The 21,759-nt window shown below is 42.5% G+C and overlaps 1 protein-coding gene across 1 annotated transcript in view; it reads left to right on the top strand.

Annotated features, from left to right (window-relative positions):
• Positions 1-7,601: 7,601 nt before the first annotated feature.
• The window catches only part of LOC106588110 (regulatory-associated protein of mTOR), a 215,231-nt gene continuing 201,073 nt past the window's right edge, over positions 7,602-21,759 (top strand). The window contains exons 1-2 of the mRNA XM_082965118.1: positions 7,602-8,064; positions 10,786-10,960. Coding sequence (XP_082821244.1) covers positions 10,793-10,960 — 168 coding nt within the window. The 5' untranslated portion in view covers positions 7,602-8,064; positions 10,786-10,792. The remainder of the gene's footprint in view (positions 8,065-10,785; positions 10,961-21,759) is intronic.

A 21,759-nucleotide genomic window follows, 5' to 3' on the forward strand; every position in this document is an offset into this window, starting at 1 on the left:
AGGGAGAGAAAATAGGGAGAGAGAAAGAGAGAGGGAGGCTTTGTTGTCTCTTTTGAGGACAACCTCTGATGAAGACCCCTTATAAACACTGCGACCATTATAGTTTGAAGTTTTGAGATGGAAACTTTGCATTTGATTTAAGGCAATCGCAACCTTGAATATGAGTTATGAGCCCCGAAGCTGGCGTGAGACTGTCAGGGAAAATGGTCGCACTTGGAGAAAATACTGATGATGATAATAATGCTGAAGAATGCAAAGCATTAATCATGGCTCCTCTGTTTTTATTGATGGTCTGTGAGCTTGGCAGATGAACGGCACCAACATGCATAATTAAAACTGGACCCAGAAGCTGGTGTTTCGTCTTCCCAAACAACATTTAATGTGCAACCTTTCTTTAATTCCTTAGAGTCGTTAAATGAGGTGAAATTAGATGACTTGTAATGGTGGCTTTGGCTGTATTGTGATTTGAGACACCAATGGTTCGTAGATGTGTGAAAAGTCATGCTGAGTCAGGAAACCATGATTTGAGCTCTGATCCCCATAATGTCGCCTGTACAGTATGTACCTTTATGTGACTGAGAAGAACTGGGTGGGGCGAGTTAATGCCTTATTACGGCTCTTCCATCTCCAGTTTCCCATCTGAGAGGACACACTATTATCGTCCACTTAGAGGATCACATGATTATTATATACAAGCCTCCTGGTAAAACAAACCTCTCCACATCCGATTGGAAACCTCTTCGATCCATCTCTCTATCGCTCTCTGACATTCTCTGCTCTCTCTCTTCTTGCATATTTCTTTGGCTCTGTCGTCTTGCCAGCCTTGTTATAATCAGTCCTCAGGGAGGTGACATGTTGGCTTTTCTTCCCCCTTGTCTGATTTGGCTCTGAGAACAGCTCCATTTTCCGGATTAAGCCCTGTTGATCACCTTGTCACCATGCTCCCAATCTGGGAGGATAACAGTGTGTTTGTGTGTGTGTGAGTGTGAGAGAGAGAGAGAGAGAATGTGTGTGACTAATCTTCCCCTCCCCACTATCCCAGGGTCTCAACCTCCATCACACTCTTAGGAGATTGGATTGGTTTCTCATTCACACTGGACACTGAGACAGGAGGGATAGATTCGGCCTGATACAGTTATGAGTTTCTTACAAAGCTCAAGATTGCTATACCATAGTGTTGCTGCTGGCTAACCCAAATAGCCAGCATATTGATTACTGTACTGGCCAATGCAGTGAGAGGGAGGAAATCCTACTGTCCATCTGCCCTACTGTTTTCATGTTTTCTGATGAGCTGATTTGACCGCCTTGTGGTGTTGCATATATATGATCTGAGCTGTATTGTGGTGTGCTCATCACCAAGAAGATGAGAGAGTGATATTTTTGTCTGATTAAACAGGGAAGTGACTGAGACATTGAAAGAGCCTCTACTTCCCATCTACCTTAGCTCATCTCCATTGCATCCCCTATGTCCTGTCTCCTGTGAACGAACCAAGAAAATGGATGGAAACAGGAAGGGTTCTCTTGTCCAATAAGAAACAATGATGACAGCAATTAAAAGTCCTTAAATATGAAATAATGTCATTCTCCAAGTGCTTCACAACATCCCATTTGTCTTACTAGAGAGTAACTAATCAAAAGAGAACCATTGCGTTCTCCCAGAAGCTCGGCTGGTGCGTAAAACCCGCAAATTCAAACAAATAAAAAGGTGTCATGGGTTCACACTTAAAAATATGTTGCATAAAGCTTACTCCATTATTCTTTTTTTCTCTCACTGCATCAGGGATAGCATACACAGATGTTTCGGCTTTACAGCCTTCTTCAGTGTGTAGGTACAATTTTCTTTAATTCAAAACAGCATTTGTAAAGAACAACCGATGAACATTAAGTGCTTCTAATCAGGGTTGCCACTCATCTGCCAATCTCGGATGTAGCTTTTCTGGTCTACCTGTATACAAATGAGTCACAAATAAATACATAATTATAGGGTATGGGAGGGGGCATGAAGGGCAATTAATTACTCAACCACCCCAGGTGTCCGCTCACCTGAATAGATCATATCAATTAATGCGACAGCCCACCACAAAAGACATCAGGCACAGCCGTTCATAAATATGTGGGGCCAACTCATAAACTATATGCAAATACGGATATGGACATTGTTCTTGTAGCCTATAACAGTCTAAATGTGGCTTATAGGAAGGAGATGAAATCTAATTCTTTGTTTAACCTTGTGGAGATACAGAATTTTATGAATACAGGGCATTCTGAAAGTATTCAGCCCCTTTGATTTTTTCCACATTTTGTTACATTACAGCCTTATTCTAAAATGTTTTTTCCTCATCAATCTACACAAAATACCCAATAATGACAAAGCAAAAAACAGTTTTTATTTTTTAAAATTTGCAAATGTATATAAAACAAATAATATTCAGACCCTTTGATATGTGTCTCGAAATTGAGCTCAGGTGCATCCTGTTTCCATTGATCATCCTTGAGATGTTTCTACAACTTGATTGGAGACCACCTGTGGTAAAGTCAATTGATTGGACATGATTTGGAAAGTCACACACCTGTCTATATAAAGTCCCACAGTTGACAGTGCATGTCAGAGCAAAAACCAAGCCATGAGGTCGAAGGAATTGTCCTAGTGCGCCAAGACAGCATTGTGTCGAGACACAGATCTGGGGAAGGGTACCAAAACATTTCTGCAGCATTGAAGGTCCTCAAGAACACATTGGCCTCCATCATTCTTAAATGGAAGAAGTTTGGAACCACCAAGACTCTTCCGAGAGCTGGCCGCCTGGCCAAACTGAGCAATTGGGGGAGAAGGGCCTTGGTCAGGCAGGTGACCAAGAACCTGATGGTCACTCTGCCAGAGCTCCAGAGTTCCTCTGTGGAGATGGGTGAACCTTCCAGAAGGACAACCATCTCTGCAACACTTCACCAATCAGGCCTTTATGGTAGAGTGTCCAGACAGAAGCCACTCCTAAGTGAAAGGCACATGACAGTCCACTTGGAGTTTGCCAAAAGGCACCCAAAGCACTCTCAGACCATGAGAAACAAGATTCTGTGGTGTGATGAACCAAGATTGAACTCTTTGGCCTGAATGCCAAGTGTCACGTCTGGAGGAAACCTGGCACCATCCCTACGGTGATCCATGGTGGTGGCAGCATCCAGACTAGTCAGGATCGAGGGAAAAATTTACGGAGCAAAGTACAGAGAGAGGTCCTTGATCAAAACCTGCTCCAGAGCACTCAGGACCTCAGACGGTGTCGAAGGTTCACCTTCCAACAGGACAACAACCCTAAGCACACATACAAAACAATGCAGGAGTGGCTTCGGGACAAGTATATATTATTCGTAGCAGTCTATTTACCACCACAAACCGATGCTGGCACTAAGACCGCACTCAACGAGCTGTATAAAGCCGTAAGCAAACAAGAAAATGCTAATCCAGATGCAGCGCTCTAGTGGCCGTGGACTTTAATGCAGGCAAACTTAAATCCGTTTTACCCAATTTCTACCAGCATGCCACGTGCAACCAGAGGAGAAAAAATTCTATACCACCTTTGCTCCACACACAGAGACGCATACAAAACTCACCCTCGCCCTCCATTTGGCAAGTCTGACCATAATTCTATCCTTCTGATTCCTGCTTCCAAGCAAAAACTAAAGCAGGAAGTACCTGTGACTCGCTCAATAGGGAAGTGGTTAGATGACGCAGATGCTACGCTACAGGACTGTTTTGCTAGCACAGACTGGAATATGTTCTGGGATTCCTCCAATGGCATTGAGGAGTATACCACCTCAGTCATCGGCTTCATCAATAAGTGCATCGACAACGTCGTCCCCACAGTGACCGTACGTACATATCCCAATCAGAAGCCTTGGATTACAGGTAACATCCACATCGAGCTAAAGGGTAGAGCTGCCGCTTTCAAGGAGCGGGACACTAATCCGGATGCTTATAAGAAATCCCGCTATGCCCTCAAACGAACCATCAAACAGGCAAAGCGTCAATACACGATTAAGATTGAATCCTACTGCACCAGCTCTGATGCTCGTCGGATGTGGCAGGTCTTGAAAACTATTATGGACTACAAAGGGAAACCCAGCTGCGAGCTGTCCAGTAACGTGAGCCTACCAGACGAGCTAAATGCCTTTAATGCTCGCTTTGAGGCAAGCAACACTGAAGCATGCATGAAAGCACCAGCTGTTCTGGATGTCTGTGTGATAACGCTCTCGGTAGCCGATGTGAGCAAGACCTTTAAACAGGTCAACATTCACAAAGCCGTGGGGCCAGACGGATTACCAGGACGTGTACTCAAAGCATGAGCGCACCAACTGGCAAGTGTCTTCACTGACATTTTCAACCTCTCCCTGACCAAGTCTGTAATACCTACATGTTTTAAGCAGACCACCATAGTCCCTGTGCCCAAGGAAGCAAAGGTAACCTGCCTAAATGATTACCACCCCTTAGCACTCACATTGGTAGCCATGAAGTGCTTTGAAAGGCTTGTCATGGCTCACATCAACAGCATTATCCCGGATACCCTAGACCCACTCCAATTCACATACTGCACAAACAGATCCACAGATGACGCAATCTCAATTCCACTCCACACTGCCCTTTCCAAACTGGACAAAAGGAACACCTATGTGAGAATGTTGTTCATTGACTACAGCTCAGCGTTCAACACCATAGTGCCCTCAAAGTTCATCACTAAGCTAAGGACCCTTGGACTAAACCTCTCCATCTGCAACTGGATCCTGGACTTCCTGATGGGCCACCCCAGGTGGTAAAGATAGGCAACAACATGTCTGGCACGCTGATCCTCAACACTGGGGCCCCTCAGGGGTGCGTGCTTAGTCCCCTCCTGTTCTCCCTGTTCACACACGATTACATTTCCAAACACGACTCCAACACCATCATTAAGTTTGCTGACGACACAACAGTGGTAGGCATGATTACCAACAATGATGGAGACAGCCAATAAAGAGGAGATCAGAGACCTGGCAGTGTGGTGCCAGGACAATAACCTCTCCCTCCCTGTGAGCAAGACAAAGGAGCTGATCGTGGACCACAGGAAAAGGCGGGCCGAACAGGCCCTCATTAACATTGACGGCGCTGTAGTGTTGCGGGTCGAGAGCTTCAAGTTCCTTGGTGTCCACATCACCAACAAACTATCCATGGTCCAAACACACCAAGACAGTCCTGAAGAGGGCACAACAACACCTTTCCCCCTCAGGTGACTGAAAAGATTTGGCATGGGCCCCCAGATCCTCAAAAAGTTCTACAGCTGCACCATCGAGAGCATCCTGACCGGTTGCATCACCGCCTGGTATGGCAACTGCTCGGCATCTGACCATAAGGCGCTACAGAGGGTAGAGCGTACGGGCCGGTACATCACTGGGGCCAAGCTTCCTGCCATTCAGGACCTATATACTAGGCGGTGTCAGAGGAAAGCCAAGACAATTATCAAAGACTCCAGTCACCCAAGTCATAGACTGTTCTCTCTGCTACCGGACGGCAAGCGGTACCGGAGCGCCAAGTCTAGGACCAAAAGGCTCCTTAACAGCTTCTACCCCCTAGCCATAAGACTACTGAACAATTAATCAAATGGCCACCCGGACTATTTACATTGACCCCCCCCCCCAATTTGCTACGCGCAGTTTATAATCTATGCATAGTCACTTTACCCCTACCTACATGTACAATTTACTTCGACTAACCTGTACCCAAGCACATTGACTCTGTATTTTATTGTGTTACTTTTTATTATTTTTTACTTTAGTTTATTTGGTAAATATTTTCTTAACTCTTTCTTGAACTGCATTGTTATTTAAGGGATTTTAAGTAAGCATTTCACGGTAAGGTCTACACCTGATGTATTCGGCGCATGTGACAAATAAAGTTTGATTTGATGTCTCTGAATGTCCTTGAGTGGCCCAGCCAGAGCCCGGACTTGAATTCGATCAAACATCTCTGGAGAGACCTGAAAATAGCTGTGCAGCGACGCTCTCCATCCAACCTGACAGAGCTTGAGCTGATCTGCAGAGAAGAATGGGAGAAACTCCCCAAATACAGGTTTTCCAAGTGTGTAGCATCACACCGAAGAAGACACAAAGCTGTAAATGCTGCCAAAGGTGCTTCAACAAAGTACTGAGTAAAGGGTCTGAATACTTATGTAAATGTAATATTTCAGTTTATTTTATTAGCAAACATTTCTAAAAACCTGTTTTTGCTTTGTCATTATGGGGTATTGTGTGTATACTGATGAGGAAAAAAACTATTTAATACATTTTTGAATAAGGCTGTAACGTAACAACATGTGGAATTAGTCAAGGGGTCTGAATACTTTCCGAATGCACTGTATATCCACACGGCTTCCCGTTGGAGTAATTTGATGGATGAACTTTTTCAATCTCTTAGTAGAGAGTAAACAGAAAGTGGGTTTCATTTTTGTCACAGGGACAGATGGATGTGTTTTTTCCCCTCCAGTTTCTTCTAAAACCTTAAACCCCCACTGAGTGAGGAATGAGCACAAAAGTCAGATAGCAGCAGATACTAGAGAAAATAGAGAGGCAGCTGCTTTCTGTGTGAATTCACTTGTTCAGTGGAAACAAGCAGTGAAAATTGCAAGGTGCAATTCAGCAAACATTCCTGCGGCCGAGTAACCTTGAGGTAAAAATCTGTTCAGAAGGAATGTAACAACAGACAACCAAAAATATGCTGGAAATGTCTTTGAGCACCACCCTGCCTCCCCTCCGCCATTACTTTTCTCTGGCTAAAGAACTGCATGTGCTTCTTTTCTAGAGAAAATCTAATTAGGTAAGAAAGGGCAACCTTTGAATGATATACTTTAAAGAAGTACATTTTAAATGTTTGAAGGGGCAATCTGCAGTTGCTTCATCCATTTTTGGAATTAATCATATGTACCCATTGATTCTTGAAGAATATAACTTATAAATGCCTCATTAGCTTAGTTCAACTGTCTTACCTAATTAGAATCCAAAATATTAGCTTGTTTTACTCCAATGTTTGTAAACAAAGTAAATGTAAACAAACACTATATAGCCTCAAAATATGGTTAAAACTATCATTTTGATATCATGAATGGTCAGTCCTAGTCTTGGTCAGTCCTGTCTATGAATTCGATAGTGATTACATTTCTCCAGCTCCATCTCTCAGCTTTTTACCGAATTAGGGGACGGAAGGGTGCTTTGTTATTGTCCATTTAAGGTATTTTATGTTTGTTTGGATTATAATACAGTATCTTGAAAGATTTCACTTTAAAACATGATGTAGTCTATAATTGTGCAGTGACCTTGGGATAAGGCACTACTTGCACTATCATGATAGGCCTATGTAGTCAGAAATATTATTATTGTGGGACAAGCTTAATAAAAAGTTAGATTTTCAACAACATCAATCTCTCAAAAATGTACAGGATGTATCTTTTAGGATCGCATTGAGACATCACAACTGAACTGAATGGAATATTTTGGACTTGACTTGACTATTTTACTTTTATTTTGATGAAAGGGAAAGGGACACTCACTGACCACGATGACGTTTTTAATGACATCTTCAGTCCAACCCTGAGTGCATTGTGGGTCTTTCCCAAGATGGCGGCGCCCTTGTTGAAGTGCTGAAGAAGTGTCTCTGGAGAAATAGTTGGAATTGTTTGTTAATTTCACGGCAACTAGCTTACAAAATTTGTCTCGTCGACACACGTTTGTGTCAGAAGACCACACGACAAGCGTCATTGACAGCTCGAGCCTGACAGCGCGTGGCGTGGTTGTGGCAGAGTGTCCGTGTGAAGATGGGCCTCGTCTCGAGCCCCTTCCCATAGCAAAGAGCAGCCGTGGGGAGAGAAACCGCAGATTTCCCTGCAAACACATACCGGTCGAACTTGGACCTGTCGGTTTCGACATTGTTTACAAATTGTGGACGCTACCGTACAATTTTCTTTCAAGAATTGTCTGTGCGACCGCGTCTATAATAGTCAGGAGACGGAGAGGTTTCCCACCCGGTATCGAGGAGGATTCTACGGCGCCAAGGTCTGTACGCTGCACGCCACCCTGTGCAGAAATGGCCTTTTTCACATCTGGTTCACTTGCCAGTCAGTCTTTTCTAAAACGTTTATCTAACTACTGTAGCTTGTAGTTCCACAAGTAACATGAAGCATGCACAGGTTTACAAACATGAAGTACAAACCTGTGATAACAACACTAGCTAGTTGTCAGAAAGTCGGCTAAGGGTCTGCTAACATGTCAAACTCGACTCCGAACTCTAGAACAGCCACGGGCGAACATGGTTCTATCTATGCAGGTTGACGTTCTACCGTTTTCCAATTCTGTTATGTATCATACTGCAATATGTACTATCCCCTTAGAAAGTAGCTTTTCCGTGTAAGATAGCCAGTCCATTCTGCATATTATCTACCATTTGACTGTAAAGTTCATTTTAAAGGGATTCACTGGTGAGACGTCATTGTCAGACTTAAGCCTTTGTACACAGCTAATGTTAACCGTGTCAAATGCAAATACAGGTAGCTAGTTACTAGTTATGTACTTATTAGAACGAGAATATGCTCACTACAGCACATGATGACAAACGAGTCTTGCATGGTTGTACTTTGTTTTGAAGCTAAAGCTGTTCAGTTCATATCCCATCACTCACCAGGGCCACCTGTGGTGAATGGGGGCTAGGGATGTGAGATTTCTAATGTTATTGTCCATGCTATTTATGGGTGGTGGTTAGCTTTGGGACACATCTGGAGTCTGTGTATTGGTTGGACTCCCTGAGTTGTGGCTGGCAACAGAAAATAACCCAACCACAATATAGCGGCTTCACCAACAAACAAAAAACATTCCTGTTAACAATGGCATATGTATAATCTCGAAACTGTATTTACCAAATGTAAAGTTAAATGTCTCGCTCGCTATTAAATAAATGTCTGAATCCAACTTTAGCCTGAACATCACCATATTCCTGTTGAGTTAGACAGCAGGCAGCCATTAGACCATGCACTTCTCTGGAGTTGATAGGCTTGAAGTCGTAAACAGCGCAATGCTTGAAGCACAGCGAAGAGCTGCTGGCAAATGCAGGAAAGTGCTGTTTGAATTAATGCTTACGAGCCTGCTGCTGCCTACCACCGCTCAATCAGACTGCTCTATCAAATCATAGACTTAATTATAATATAATAACACACAGAAATACGAGCCTTAGGTCATTAATATGGTCGAATCCGGAAACTATCATTCTTTCAGTAAAATACGGAACCGTTCCGTGTTGTATCTAACGGGTGGCATCCATAAGTCTAAATATTCTTGTTACATTGCACAACCTTCAATGTTATGTCATAATTATGTAAAATTCTGTCAAATTAGTTCGCAACGAGCCAGGCGGCCAAACTGTTGCATATACCCTGACTCTGCGTGCAATGAACGCAAGAGAAGTGACACAATTTCCCTAGTTAATATTGCCTGCTAACATGAATTTCTTTTAACTAAATATGCAATATACTTCTGTCTATTGATTTTAAGAGAGGCATTGATGTTTATGGTTAGGTACATTCGTGCAACGATTGTGCTTTTTTTTCGCAAATGCGCTTTTGTTAAATCATCCCCCGTTTGGCGAAGTTGGCTGTCTTTGTGAGGAAGAAATGGTCTTCACACAGTTTGCAACGAGCCAGGCGGCCCAAACTGCTACATATACCCCGACTCTGTTCCACAGAACGCAAGAGAAGTGACGCAATTTCCCTAGTTAAAAGAAATTCATGTTAGCAGGCAATATTAACTAAATATGCAGGTTTAAAAATATATACTTGTGTATTGATTTTAAGAAAGGCGTTGATGTTTATAGGTTAGGTACACATTGGTGCAACGACAGTGCTTTTTTCGCGAATGCGCTTGTTAAATCACCTGTTTGGCGAAGTTGGCTGTGATTCAATGATAAATTAACAGGCACAGCATCAATTATATGCAACGCAGGACAAGCTAGATAAACTAGTAATATCATCAACCATATGTAGTTAACTAGTGATTATGTTAAGATTGATTGCTTTTTATAAGATAAGTTTAATACTAGCTAGCACCTTACCTTGGCTCCTTGCTGCACTCGCATAACAGGTAGTCAGCCTGCCATGCAGTCTCCTCGTGGAGTGCAATGTAATCGGCCATAATCGGTGTCCAAAAATGACAATTACCGATTGTTATGAAAACTTGAAATCGGCCCTAATTAATCGGCCATTCCGATTTAATCGGTCGACCTCTAGTTTATTTGAAAGCTATGGTCACATTTCACTTTACGTCTGGTAAGTAGAGTTCCTAGAGATTATATAAATGCCTTTGTTGACAGGAAACACTATTTTTGGTGTGGCCAGCTATATTGTGGTAGGGTTATTTAACGTTGCCAGTCACCAGAACATTTCACAACTCAGGGAGTCCAATCAATATAGACTTCTGATGTTGAGTCCCAAAGCTAGGTGGTGGTAGTTTTTAACCCAGAGCTGCTCCTCATCTGACCGGTAGTGTGAGCTGGTCTATGACTAACCCAATGCTGCCCAAACTTTCCTAGTCATTAGGAAGCAGAACTTAAAATGGTTGTGTAGTTCGAGTCAAAAATAGATTGCATCTGATGGCTGCATGTTAAATATTTATCATATTCCTCAATGTTACACAAAAACATACTGTACAGTTATATATCCTATTATTGAATGAAGAAACCTTTTTTTAACATTGACCTCAACCTGACCTCCTCTCCATCTCTTTCCTCAGGGCCCTGATGAAAATGGACTCGGAACTGCTGCTCTCGCCGGCCGTGTGCCTGGCTGAGGAGGAGGAGGCGGACATGAGCGACTGGAACCTGCCACTGGCCTTCATGAAGAAACGCCACTCAGAGAAGATCGAGGGCTCCAAGGCCCTGGCCCAGAGCTGGAGGATGAAGGACAGGGTAAGAGACATCCTTATGGTCCTGCTGCACCATGTCCTAAGTCTCTACGCTGGTCTACTGAACTAGGGCTTTTTAATGGTGAATGGATTAAAGGCCCAACCTGTGTTGCTCATATTATGCAGTTGCCCTTGGTTCTTGTTATAAGGTTAATATTGTTCAGTCTTTGGAAGTAGCTCATAAAGGATGAACTAAAACCAGAGAGACTTTAATTGGAGACCACTGTGTACGTTTAATATCCAGAAAATATGATTAGGTTCTACAGCTGTGCAGATCTTAAGATCTCCCCTTTTAAACAGCTGCTTTTCCAGATTAAGTTCTCATTTAATTTATTTAACTTCATTATCACATTTGACTGAAGTAGGTCTACTTGATAATTTAATTTGACCTGCATACTTCCAATCAAAGCAAAGTTGCTGTTGAACTAGCATATCGTTTGCCTTTCAGAAAGGAAACGCATTATTTTATTTTTAAAACATTTTTATCCAGTTTTTCTATTTTTGTATTTATTTAATAATTGGAAGAAAATGTAAACATACAATCTACCTGCAGTGAAGCCACTCAAGATTTACATTGCATTCAGTCATCTCCCGTCCAGAGCGACCCACAGGAACAACCAGGGTCAAGCGCCCCACCCATGGGCACGTTGACTTGGTGGGAGATCTGTCAAAACGGGGACAACAGAAAACAACAATGCAAAAATAAGATATCAAGGACAACAAAAATCAAAACAGCAAGGCCAACTGTATACATTTCAGTTCATGTGTGTCACTATTTACATGTGTGTGCACGTGTGCGTTTTTTAACCTCTATGGGCTAGGTGGGACGTTAGCGTCCCACTCTATTCAACAGCCAGTGGATTTGCGTGGCGCGAAATACAAATACCTAAAAAATGCTATAACTTCAATTTCTCAAACATATGACTATTTTACACCATTTGAAAGATAAGACTCTCGTTAATCCAACCACATTGTCCGATTTCAAAAAGGCTTTACAGCAAAAGCAAAACATTAGATTATGTCAGGAGAGTACCCAACGAAAAATAATCACACAGCCATTTTCAAAGCAAGCATATATGTCACAAAAACCCAAACCACAGCTAAATGCAGCACTAACCTTTGATGATCTTCACCAGATGACACTCCTAGGACATTATGTTATACAATACATGCATGTTTTGTTCAATCAAGTTCATATTTATATAAAAAAACAGCTTTTTACATTAGCATGTGATGTTCAGAACTAGCATACCGACCGAAAACTTCCGGTGAATTTACTAAATTACTCATCATAAACGTTGACAAAATACATAACATTTATTTTAAGAATTATAGATACAGAACTCCTTTATGCAATCGCTATGTCAGATTTTAAAATAGCTTTTCGGCGAAAGCACATTTTGCAATATTCTGAGTACATAGCTCAGCCATCACAGGCTAGCTATTCAGACACCCGCCAACTTCGGGGCTAACTAAACTCAGAATTACTATTAGAAAAATTGGATTACCTTTGCTGTTCTTCGTCAGAATGCACTCCCAGGACTTCTACTTCAACAACAAATGTTGTTTTGCTTCCAAATAATCCATAGTTATATCCAAATACCTCCGTTTTGTTCGTGCGTTCAGGTCACTATCCAAAGGGTAACGTGCGAGCGCATTTCGTGACAAAAAATGTCAAAATGTTCCTTTACCGAACTTAGAAGCATGTCAAACGCTGTTTAAAATCAATTTTTATGCTATCTTTCTCGTAAAATAGCAATAATATTCCAACCGGACAATGTTGTATTCATTCAAAGAGGGAAAGAAAAAAATTGCGAGGTCTCGTGAACGCGCATCTCCAGTCTCTCTGTCACCAGGCAGTCCACTGACAAGCTGAGCTGCTGTTATCTGCCCAGAGACAGGAGACGCGTCAATCCGGTTTCTGAAGGCTTTAGAGAGCCAATGGAAGCCTTAGAAAGTGTCACGTAACAGCACAGATACTGTAATTTCGATAGAGATGCAACAGAAGGACTACAAATTGTCAGACAGGCCAATTCCTGCTTGGAGTCTTCTTAGGTTTTTGCCTGCCATATGAGTTCTGTTATACTCACAGACACCATTCAAACAGTTTTAGAAACTTTAGAGTGTTTTCTATCCAAATCTACTAATACTATGCATATTCTCGTTTCTGGGCAAGAGTAGTAACCAGTTTAAATCGGGTATGTTTTTTTATCTGGCCGTGAAAATACTGCCTCCTATCCCAGACAGGTTAAATATGAGTGTGTGTATATACACGTGTACAAGCACCTGTGCAGCCTCAGCCTCAGGCAAACAGTCAGTGGATGTAATAGCGTTGCCCTTCAGGGTCATTCAAGCTGTCTTTTTTTGTTTATTATGACTATCTTTGACTGTCATTCTATCCCCACGCAGCACCTCCACTCCCACTTGTCTCCAATTCCACATCCCAACCCTCAGCTTCCCTCAGCCCATCCCACCTATATCTGCTGGCCACCTCTTCGGATTTCTATGCGCCGTAGCTCTTTCAAATCAAATTTTATTGGTCACATACACATGGTTATCAGATGTTAATGTAAGTGTAGCGAAATGCTTGTACTTCTAGTTCAGATAATGCAGTAATATCTAACAAGTAATCTAACAAAATCACAACAACTACCTTATACACACAAATGTAAAGGGATGAATAAGAATATGCACATATAAATATATGGATGAGCAATGGCCTTGCGGCATAGGCAAGATGCAGTAGATGGTATAGAATACAGTATATACATATGAGATGAGTAATGTAGGATATGTAAACATTATTAAAGTGGCGTTATTTAAAGTGACTAGTGATACCTTTATTAAGTCCATTTATTGAAGTGGTCAGAGATCAGTCTATGTTAGCAGCAGCCTCTGTTAGTGATTGCTGTTTAGCAGTCTGATGGCCTTGAGATAGAAGCTGTTTTTCAGTCTCTCGGTCCCAGCTTTGATGCACCTGTACTGACCTTTCCTTCTGGATGATAGTGGCTCGGGTGGTTGTTGTCCTTTGATCTTGTTGGCCTTCCTGTGACATCGGGTGCTGTAGGTGTCCTGGAGGGCAGGTAGTTTGCCCCCGTGATGCGTTGGGCAGACCGCACCACCCTCTGGAGAGACCTGTGGTTGCACCTTCTTCACCAAACTATCTGTGTGGGTGGACCATTTCAGTTTGTCAGTGATGTGTACACAGAGGAACTTGAAGCTTTCCACCTTATCCACTACTGTCCCGTCGATGTGGATGGGGGGGTGCTTGCTCTGCTCTTTCCTGAAGTCCACGATCATCTCCTTGACGTTGAATGAGAGGTTATTTTCCTGACACCACACTCCGAGGGCCCTCACCTCCTCCCTGTAGGCCGTCTCGTTGTTGTTGGTAATCAGGCCTACCACTGTAGTGTCGTCTGCAAACTTAATGATTGAGTTTGAAGCGTGCATGGCCACGCAGTCATGGGTGAACAGGGAGTACAGGAGAGTGCTGAGAACGCACCCTTGTGGGGCCCCAGTGTTGAGGATCAGGGAAGTGGAGATGTTGTTTCCTACTTTCACCACCTGGGGGCAGCCCGTCAGACAGTCCAGGACCCAGTTGCACAGGGCGGGGGTCGAGACCCAGGGCCTCCAGCTTGATGATGAGCTTGGAGGGTACTATGGTGTTGAATGCTGAGCTGTAGTCAATGAACAGCATTCTTACATAGGTATTCCTCTTGAAATTTGGAGTGGGTCTAGGGTATTGGGTATTGACTAGTCTCTCAAAGCACTTCATGATGACAGAAGTGAGTGCAACGGGGCGATTAGTCATTTAGTTCAGTTACCGTAGCTTTCTTGGAAACAGGAACAATGGTGGCTATCTTGAAGCATGTGGGGACAACAGCCTGGGATAGGGATTGATTGAATATGTCCGTAAATACACCAGCCAGCTGGTCTGCGCATGCTCTGAGGACGCGGCTAGGGATGCCGTCTGGGCCGGCAGCCTTGCGAGGGTTAATATGTTTAAAGGTTTTACTGACGTTGGCTTCAGAGAAGGAGAGCCCACAGGCTTTGGTAGCGGGCCGTGTCAGTGGCACTGTGTTGTCCTCAAAGCGAGCAAAGAAGTTTAGTTTGTCTGGGAGCAAGACGGGGCTGGTTTTCTTTTTGTAATCCGTGATTGACTGTAGGCCCTGCCACGCATGTCTCGTGTTTGAGCTGTGGAATTACGACTCTACTTTCTCTATACTGACGCTTTGCTTGTTTGATTGCCTTGCAAGTGGGAATAGCTGCACTGTTTGTATTCGGTCATGTTCCCAGTCGCCTTGCCATGATTAAAAGCGCTGGTTCTCGCTTTCAGTTTTGTGTGAATGCTGCCACCAATCCACGGTTTCTGGTTAGGAAAGGTTTTAAGTCACAGTGGGTACGACATCGCCGCTGCACTTGCTAATAAACTCGCTCACCGAGTCAGTGTATACATCAATGTTGTTGTCTGATGCTATCCGGAACATATCCCAGTCCATGTGATTGAAGCAATCTTGAAGCGTGGAATCCGATTGGTCAGACCAGCGTTGTATAGACCTGCGCACTGGCGTTTCCTGTTTGTAGTTTCAATGCATAAAGAAACAGGTGGCTGTACCGACTCTGACAACATATCCCGAGCTATGTTTCTGTTAAACAGAGAATGTTACAATCTCTGATGTCTCTCTGGAAGGCAATTCGTGCCCTAATTTCGTCCACCTTGTTATCTAGAGATTGGACATTGGCAAATAATATGCTCGGAAGCAGTGGATGGTGTGCTTGCCTTCTGAGTCTGACCAATAGGCCGCTCCGTCTGCCTCTTCTGCGGCGACCGCGTTGTTTTGGGTCGGCCTCTGGGATAAGATCCCATGTCCAGGGTGGAGGTCCGAACAAAGGATCCGCTTCGGGAAAGTCGTATTCCTGGTCGTGATGTTGGTAAGTTGACATTGCTTTTGTATCCAAAAGTTCTTCCCGGCTGTATGTAATAACACTTGAGATTTTCTGGGCTAACAATGTAAGAAATAATACATAAAAAACTATTAACTGCGTAGTGTTCTTAGGACCTGAAGCGAGGCGACCATCTCTGTTGGCGCCATCTTTCAACTAAGCTGTGATGTTTACCATATAATTTGAATCTTTCTAATCGAATAGAATCCGCAGATTGTGAGTTGATGATAAAATGCTTTTACTAAGTATATTAGTAATCGACTGACCAGATCTCCCAACACTGCTATTTCTAGGGTCAATTTTAGATGAATCTTATGCTTTTTCAGCCATTCATGAACCCGAGAATAGAAACAGGCTACCCGAGGGCAATAACCGAGAACAAATGGTCTATTGATTCCGTATCCTCACAACAAAATCTACAGAGCTGCGATGATTGTATGCCTTTGATATTCAACATTTTGCTGGTGGCAAAAATTCGGTACAATCGTTTTAGCTGAAAAGCACAAATTCTTGAATCTTACGTTGTTTTATATATCAACTCATACACCCTGTGCCATGGAATTGGTACATCAAAAATCTTTTCCCGGCTGTCTTGCACTCTCTATGACAGAAACATCTTGATATAACATTACTATCATCAGGGTCTACTGCTTTTAGAAAGACCACAATTTGTTCTGCAGCGAGACTTCCACATTAAACCTTGTTAAGGTTAGCCTTTGTCTATATTGTTTCACATTTGTAGAAATTCATTATAACTCTGCTTCAGGCCAACCCTAGGTGTTTTGCAGTGGAATGTCAATGCTTTTCTCTAGTAAATGGTGACAGTGGGATTTCTGTGTTTCTATTACACCTGCCAGGGCTTATATGAAAGGTGCTGTTAGATTCCTGCTGTACTAGATACCTGATTGTTTCATAGATTCTGTTATGGAGAGTTATGGCGGCAATAATGCCAAGTGTCACATTGCCGTACGGTACGCCGGCTGACTTAGTATCCCTATTGGCTAGACATTCACCCAAACGTCATTAACACACTTCTGCTAATATGACAGATTTAGGCTTCTACACTGTGCTTCAGGCGCAAAATTATTTTGTAACCATAAAACATTAATTCATATATTAATTCCAAAACAGGAGAGATTCCTGGGGTAAGACAAAGGGACATTCTTTCTCTAACACTGCTAGAAAATATGCCTACATAATTTAGGTTAGTTTATGTTCTACAAGGAATACATTGTTTTCAAATCAAATGTATTTATATAGCCCTTCGTACATCAGCTGATATCTCAAAGTGCTGTACAGAAACCCAGCCTAAAACCCCAAACAGCAAGCAATGCATGTGAAAGAAGCACGGTGGCTAGGAAAAACTCCCTAGGAAAAACTCCCTAGAAAGGCCAAAAACCTAGGAAGAAACCTAGAGAGGAACCAGGCTATGAGGGGTGGCCAGTCCTCTTCTGGCTGTGCAGGGTGGATATTATAACAGAACATGGTCAAGATGTTAAAATGTTCATAAATGACCAGCATGGTCAAATAATAATAATCATAGTAGTTGTCGAGGGTGCAACAAGCACGTCCGGTGAACAGGTCAGGGTTCCATAGCCGCAGGCAGAACAGTTGAAACTGGAGCAGCAGCACGGCCAGGTGGACTGGGGACAGCAAGGAGTCATCATGCCAGGTAGTCCTGAGGCATGGTCCTAGGGCTCAGGTCCTCCGAGAGAAAGACAGAAAGAGAGAATTAGAGAGAGCATATTTAAATTCACACAGGACACCGGATAAGACAAGAGAAATACTCCAGATGGAACAATTCAATTCATTTAATTTCTGTACCCCTTTTGATTGTGTATGGCCTACGGCAGGTTTCCCCAACTGGCGGCTCCCCTATGGGTGATTGACATTTTTTATATATTTTTTAATTGTTGGACATAAGACTGTACATAAAAAAAATCTGTTCTAAAGTATTCCCACACATAATATAACTGTGATCGTATGAAAATGTAAGCAAGGTTTGAAATTCTTTTATTCAAATATCTTTGGGCTTACGGTCAATATGCTGTCTACAAATTATTTCTAATTATGTTCCTGCCCCCTGGCCATCCGCTCAAGAAAAATCGGCCTGCGGGTGAATCTACTTAATGGCCTACTGTTATTTACTACAGGGTGATTTACAGTGCCCTCCTGAATTATTGGCACCCTATGTAAATATGAACAAAATATGCTGTGAATTTTTTTTATTGTTTATCTGCTTGATCTGACTCAAAATATCATATCAATCTAAACTTTTGAGTTAAAATTGTTCAAAGAAAATGAAATCGTCAGCAAGAAATAATTATTTTATTCAAAAACATGCATGTCACAATTATTGGCACTCCTGTGTTTAGTACTTTGTCCCTTTTCAAAGATAACTGTTCTGAGTCGTCTCCTATAATGTTGGATGAGGTGGGAGAACACACAGGAAGGTGTTTGAGACCATTCTTCCATAGAGAAACTCCAGATCCTTCAGTCCTTGGTCATTCCTTGTGGACTCTTCAGCTCACCCCACATTTTTTGAATTGGGTTTAGCTCAGGGGACTGGGATGGTCATTGCAAAAGCTTGAGTCTATGGTCAGTGAACAATTTTCCTGTTGATTTGGGGGTATGCTTTGGATCGTTGTCCTGCTGGAAGATCCAACGACGACCCAGTTTTAGCCTCCTGGTAGAGGCAGACAGGTTTTGGACTAAAATCTCCTGGTACTTGGAGTCCATGATGCCATGTATCCTAACAAGGTTCCCAGGGCCTTTTGAAAGTAAAACAGTGCCACATCATTACAGATCCACCACTATACTTCACAGTGGGAATTAGGTTATTTTCTACACGGCTCTTTTTATGCCAAACCAAATTCTGGTGTTTATTGACAAAAAGCTCTATTTTAGTCTCACCAGACCATAGAACCTGGTTCCAATGACATTTAGCAAACTCCAGGTGCTTACGTTTGTGGTTTTGGTGACAACAGAGGCTTTATTCTGGCAATCCTTCCAAATAACTTGTTGGCATGGAGGTGGTGTTTCACTTGTAGCTTTGGAGACTTGATGTAACCAACTTCTGAAATTCTCCAACTGTGGTTCTTGGGAGAAAAAAAAAATCCCATTGAGCCATCCTTCTCAATGTGCGTGGGGGCAAAATACACTTGTCATGACTTCCCCTCTTGGGTGAGCCAGATCAGCCCCCCCCCCCCTTCCACTCTGCAGAAATGGAAGTTAAAAATCCCTTTTTTACCACAGAGAGGGACTTTGCAGTACTGTAACATAAAAGGTTGGACATTTCCAACACCAAGAATGTGGGAATTGGTCGGGAGGGACTTAAAGAACAATTGTCAGCTCAGTTGTTGTGTGATATCATTAAGGACGGTATAACCAAATAACGGTAACTCTACAAATGTATACGTCCCAGTTATCAGATTTACATTTAAATGTTGTGGAACTTATATGATTAAATATGAAACTATTTGTGAGAAGATGATAGGTGACGTTAGCCTTCTAAATGAGGGAATTGTCTTTCATGTAAAGTTTTACCCAGTCAGTATCCACGCCCACTTGAGCACAGACATTATGACAAAGGAGGGAATGCCTTTTTTCCCCAAGTGTTTATAAAAGGACTCCTAACAACATATACATTAGACCAGACAACGTGAGAATCATCCACACGTTGAAATGGTTAGACTACTAGATCAGACAGCGTGAAGCGGTGGCTACACGGCTGAGAAATGGTTTAAAACTAAAGACCAGCGTGACCGCCTTTGTGAGCTGAAAGGTACAAAATGGTTAAACTCTCAAAGACCACACAGGAACATTGTCTGCAGCTGTTTATGCACTGTTAGCCTAGGAAACTCAAGCAAAAATGAGAGACAAAGAACAATTTCCTCTCACCGCTATAGGTACCTCTAGGGTATCTATTCTAAACAGAGTGAAGGATAAGGCCCGCTGAACACCGCGTGGTACACCTCTGGAACTTCCGTTCTAACAGACACTCCGAGACCAACCTACTACAACTACAAAGGACATGGTAACTTCTGGTGGACCACCAGAGACTTCCACAACCAGAGACTTTCTGATGAACTACTCTCCACAGACTGATCGAGTGATTTCCACAGAGCGAGACGACAGACATACAAGCGTAAATATGTACTTTGCATTCATATATCCGAATGAGCGCTTGTTAGGGTGCTAAATATCCACATTTACGATGAGCGTATTATTCCACTGTATGTACGATAGTTGAATTCCTTTGTCTCTCCTCCCGCTCTTTCGTTCCCCACCCCCTTTCATTGTAACAAGCCGTCATATCGGGTTAGTCCACTAGGGACTGCATCATGTTAGTAACCAATGTATGATTGCATCATGTTAGTAACCAATGTATAATCTATCCTGTGTGTGTGTTTGTCATTCTGTGTGATTAGTTAGTTAGTAAATAAATATTAAGCCAATTTGTGTGTTGCTGATTCATCATGGAGACTAGGGTTCGTGCAGATTTATAGGATATTACGGCGTTCAGAATGAGACTGAGGTAATAATGATAATTAATGGAGGACTGGTATAACGATATATTGACATCTTTAGAGTTAATTTGGGAAACGGTAACTCGTTAAATAAACTTTTCCCGTGGTGTCCCAGATTACTACTTAATTAATGAATTATGATTAATCAAGTAATAATTGAACGTGGTATGTAATTATTTGCTAAAATAATCGTCTTCTTGAGTCTTCTTCCAGGCAGGTTCATCACAGCTCCAGTTGTTAAACATTTTTTTAATTATTGCCCTAATAGTGGAGATGAGTATTTTCACGTGTGTAGCTATCTTTTTATAGCCATTGCCTGATTTGTGAACGTCAACAACCCTTTTCATTTTTGTGATCTTTGGCCATTCTGATGTTGATGGATAACTAAGGGAGTTTAGCATGTGTGTCACCTCATATTTATACCCCAGTATTAAGTCATGGATGACTCACATTAACTTTAAAAAGTAAAATCTTAATCGGAATATACATCAATTTGATTTTGTTTCTAAGAATTACTAGGGGTGCCAATAACTGACACGCATGTTTTTGAATAAAATGATTATTTATTGATGATTTTTCTTTGAACAATGTTAACTCAAAGCTTAGATTCATATGATATTTTCTGTAATATTAAGCTGATAAACAACAATGACATTTTTTCACAGCCAGTTTTGGTCATATTTACGTAGGGTGCCAATAATTCAGGAGGGCACTGAGATGATCGACAGTGATGGATAATGATAAGGGTGGTACTAGTGTCCCCATTGGTTTTGTATCTAAGGAGTTGAAGCTGTAGAGGAGTGGCTAGTGATGGGGCGGCTTGTGATGGGGCTATCAAGTGGCCCATAAATGATGTGCTGCATCGTGGAAAATCAGCAGGATCATGGCCAGCTAGCTATTACACTACAGACACTGTTGGGCTATCTCAGGATGAGAGGTGGCAGGCTGCCCAATTACAAGGCCCATTGGTCAAGGTGGAGTCCGGTCCCTGTGGAGGTGTCTGTAATTGAGTTGTGACCATGTCGATGTGGGTGGTGAGCACATGAAGCAAAGCGGCTTGTGTGTGTGTGTGTACACCTGCTAGTATAGTGCAAGTGTGTGAATGATTCCGATGCAGGATAGGCCTGTAGAAACTCTATCATGGTCGGCCTAGTTGTTGCTCCGAATCCCACAAGCTCTGCCTCCATTTTGGGCTTGTCTAATGCTGCCGTTGTGTGTTAGTGGTATTGGGCTTTATGGGGTAGTCCTGCATGAACTGGGACTATAGAGTGAGCTGTTAGTGGAAGAGCAGTGGCTCACTGGAGAGAGAGAGAGAGGCTAGATAGAGTAA

The sequence above is a fragment of the Salmo salar genome, chromosome 02 (genome assembly GCF_965601325.2).
Source record: "Salmo salar chromosome 02, fSalSal1, whole genome shotgun sequence".
Lineage (NCBI taxonomy): Eukaryota > Metazoa > Chordata > Actinopteri > Salmoniformes > Salmonidae > Salmo > Salmo salar.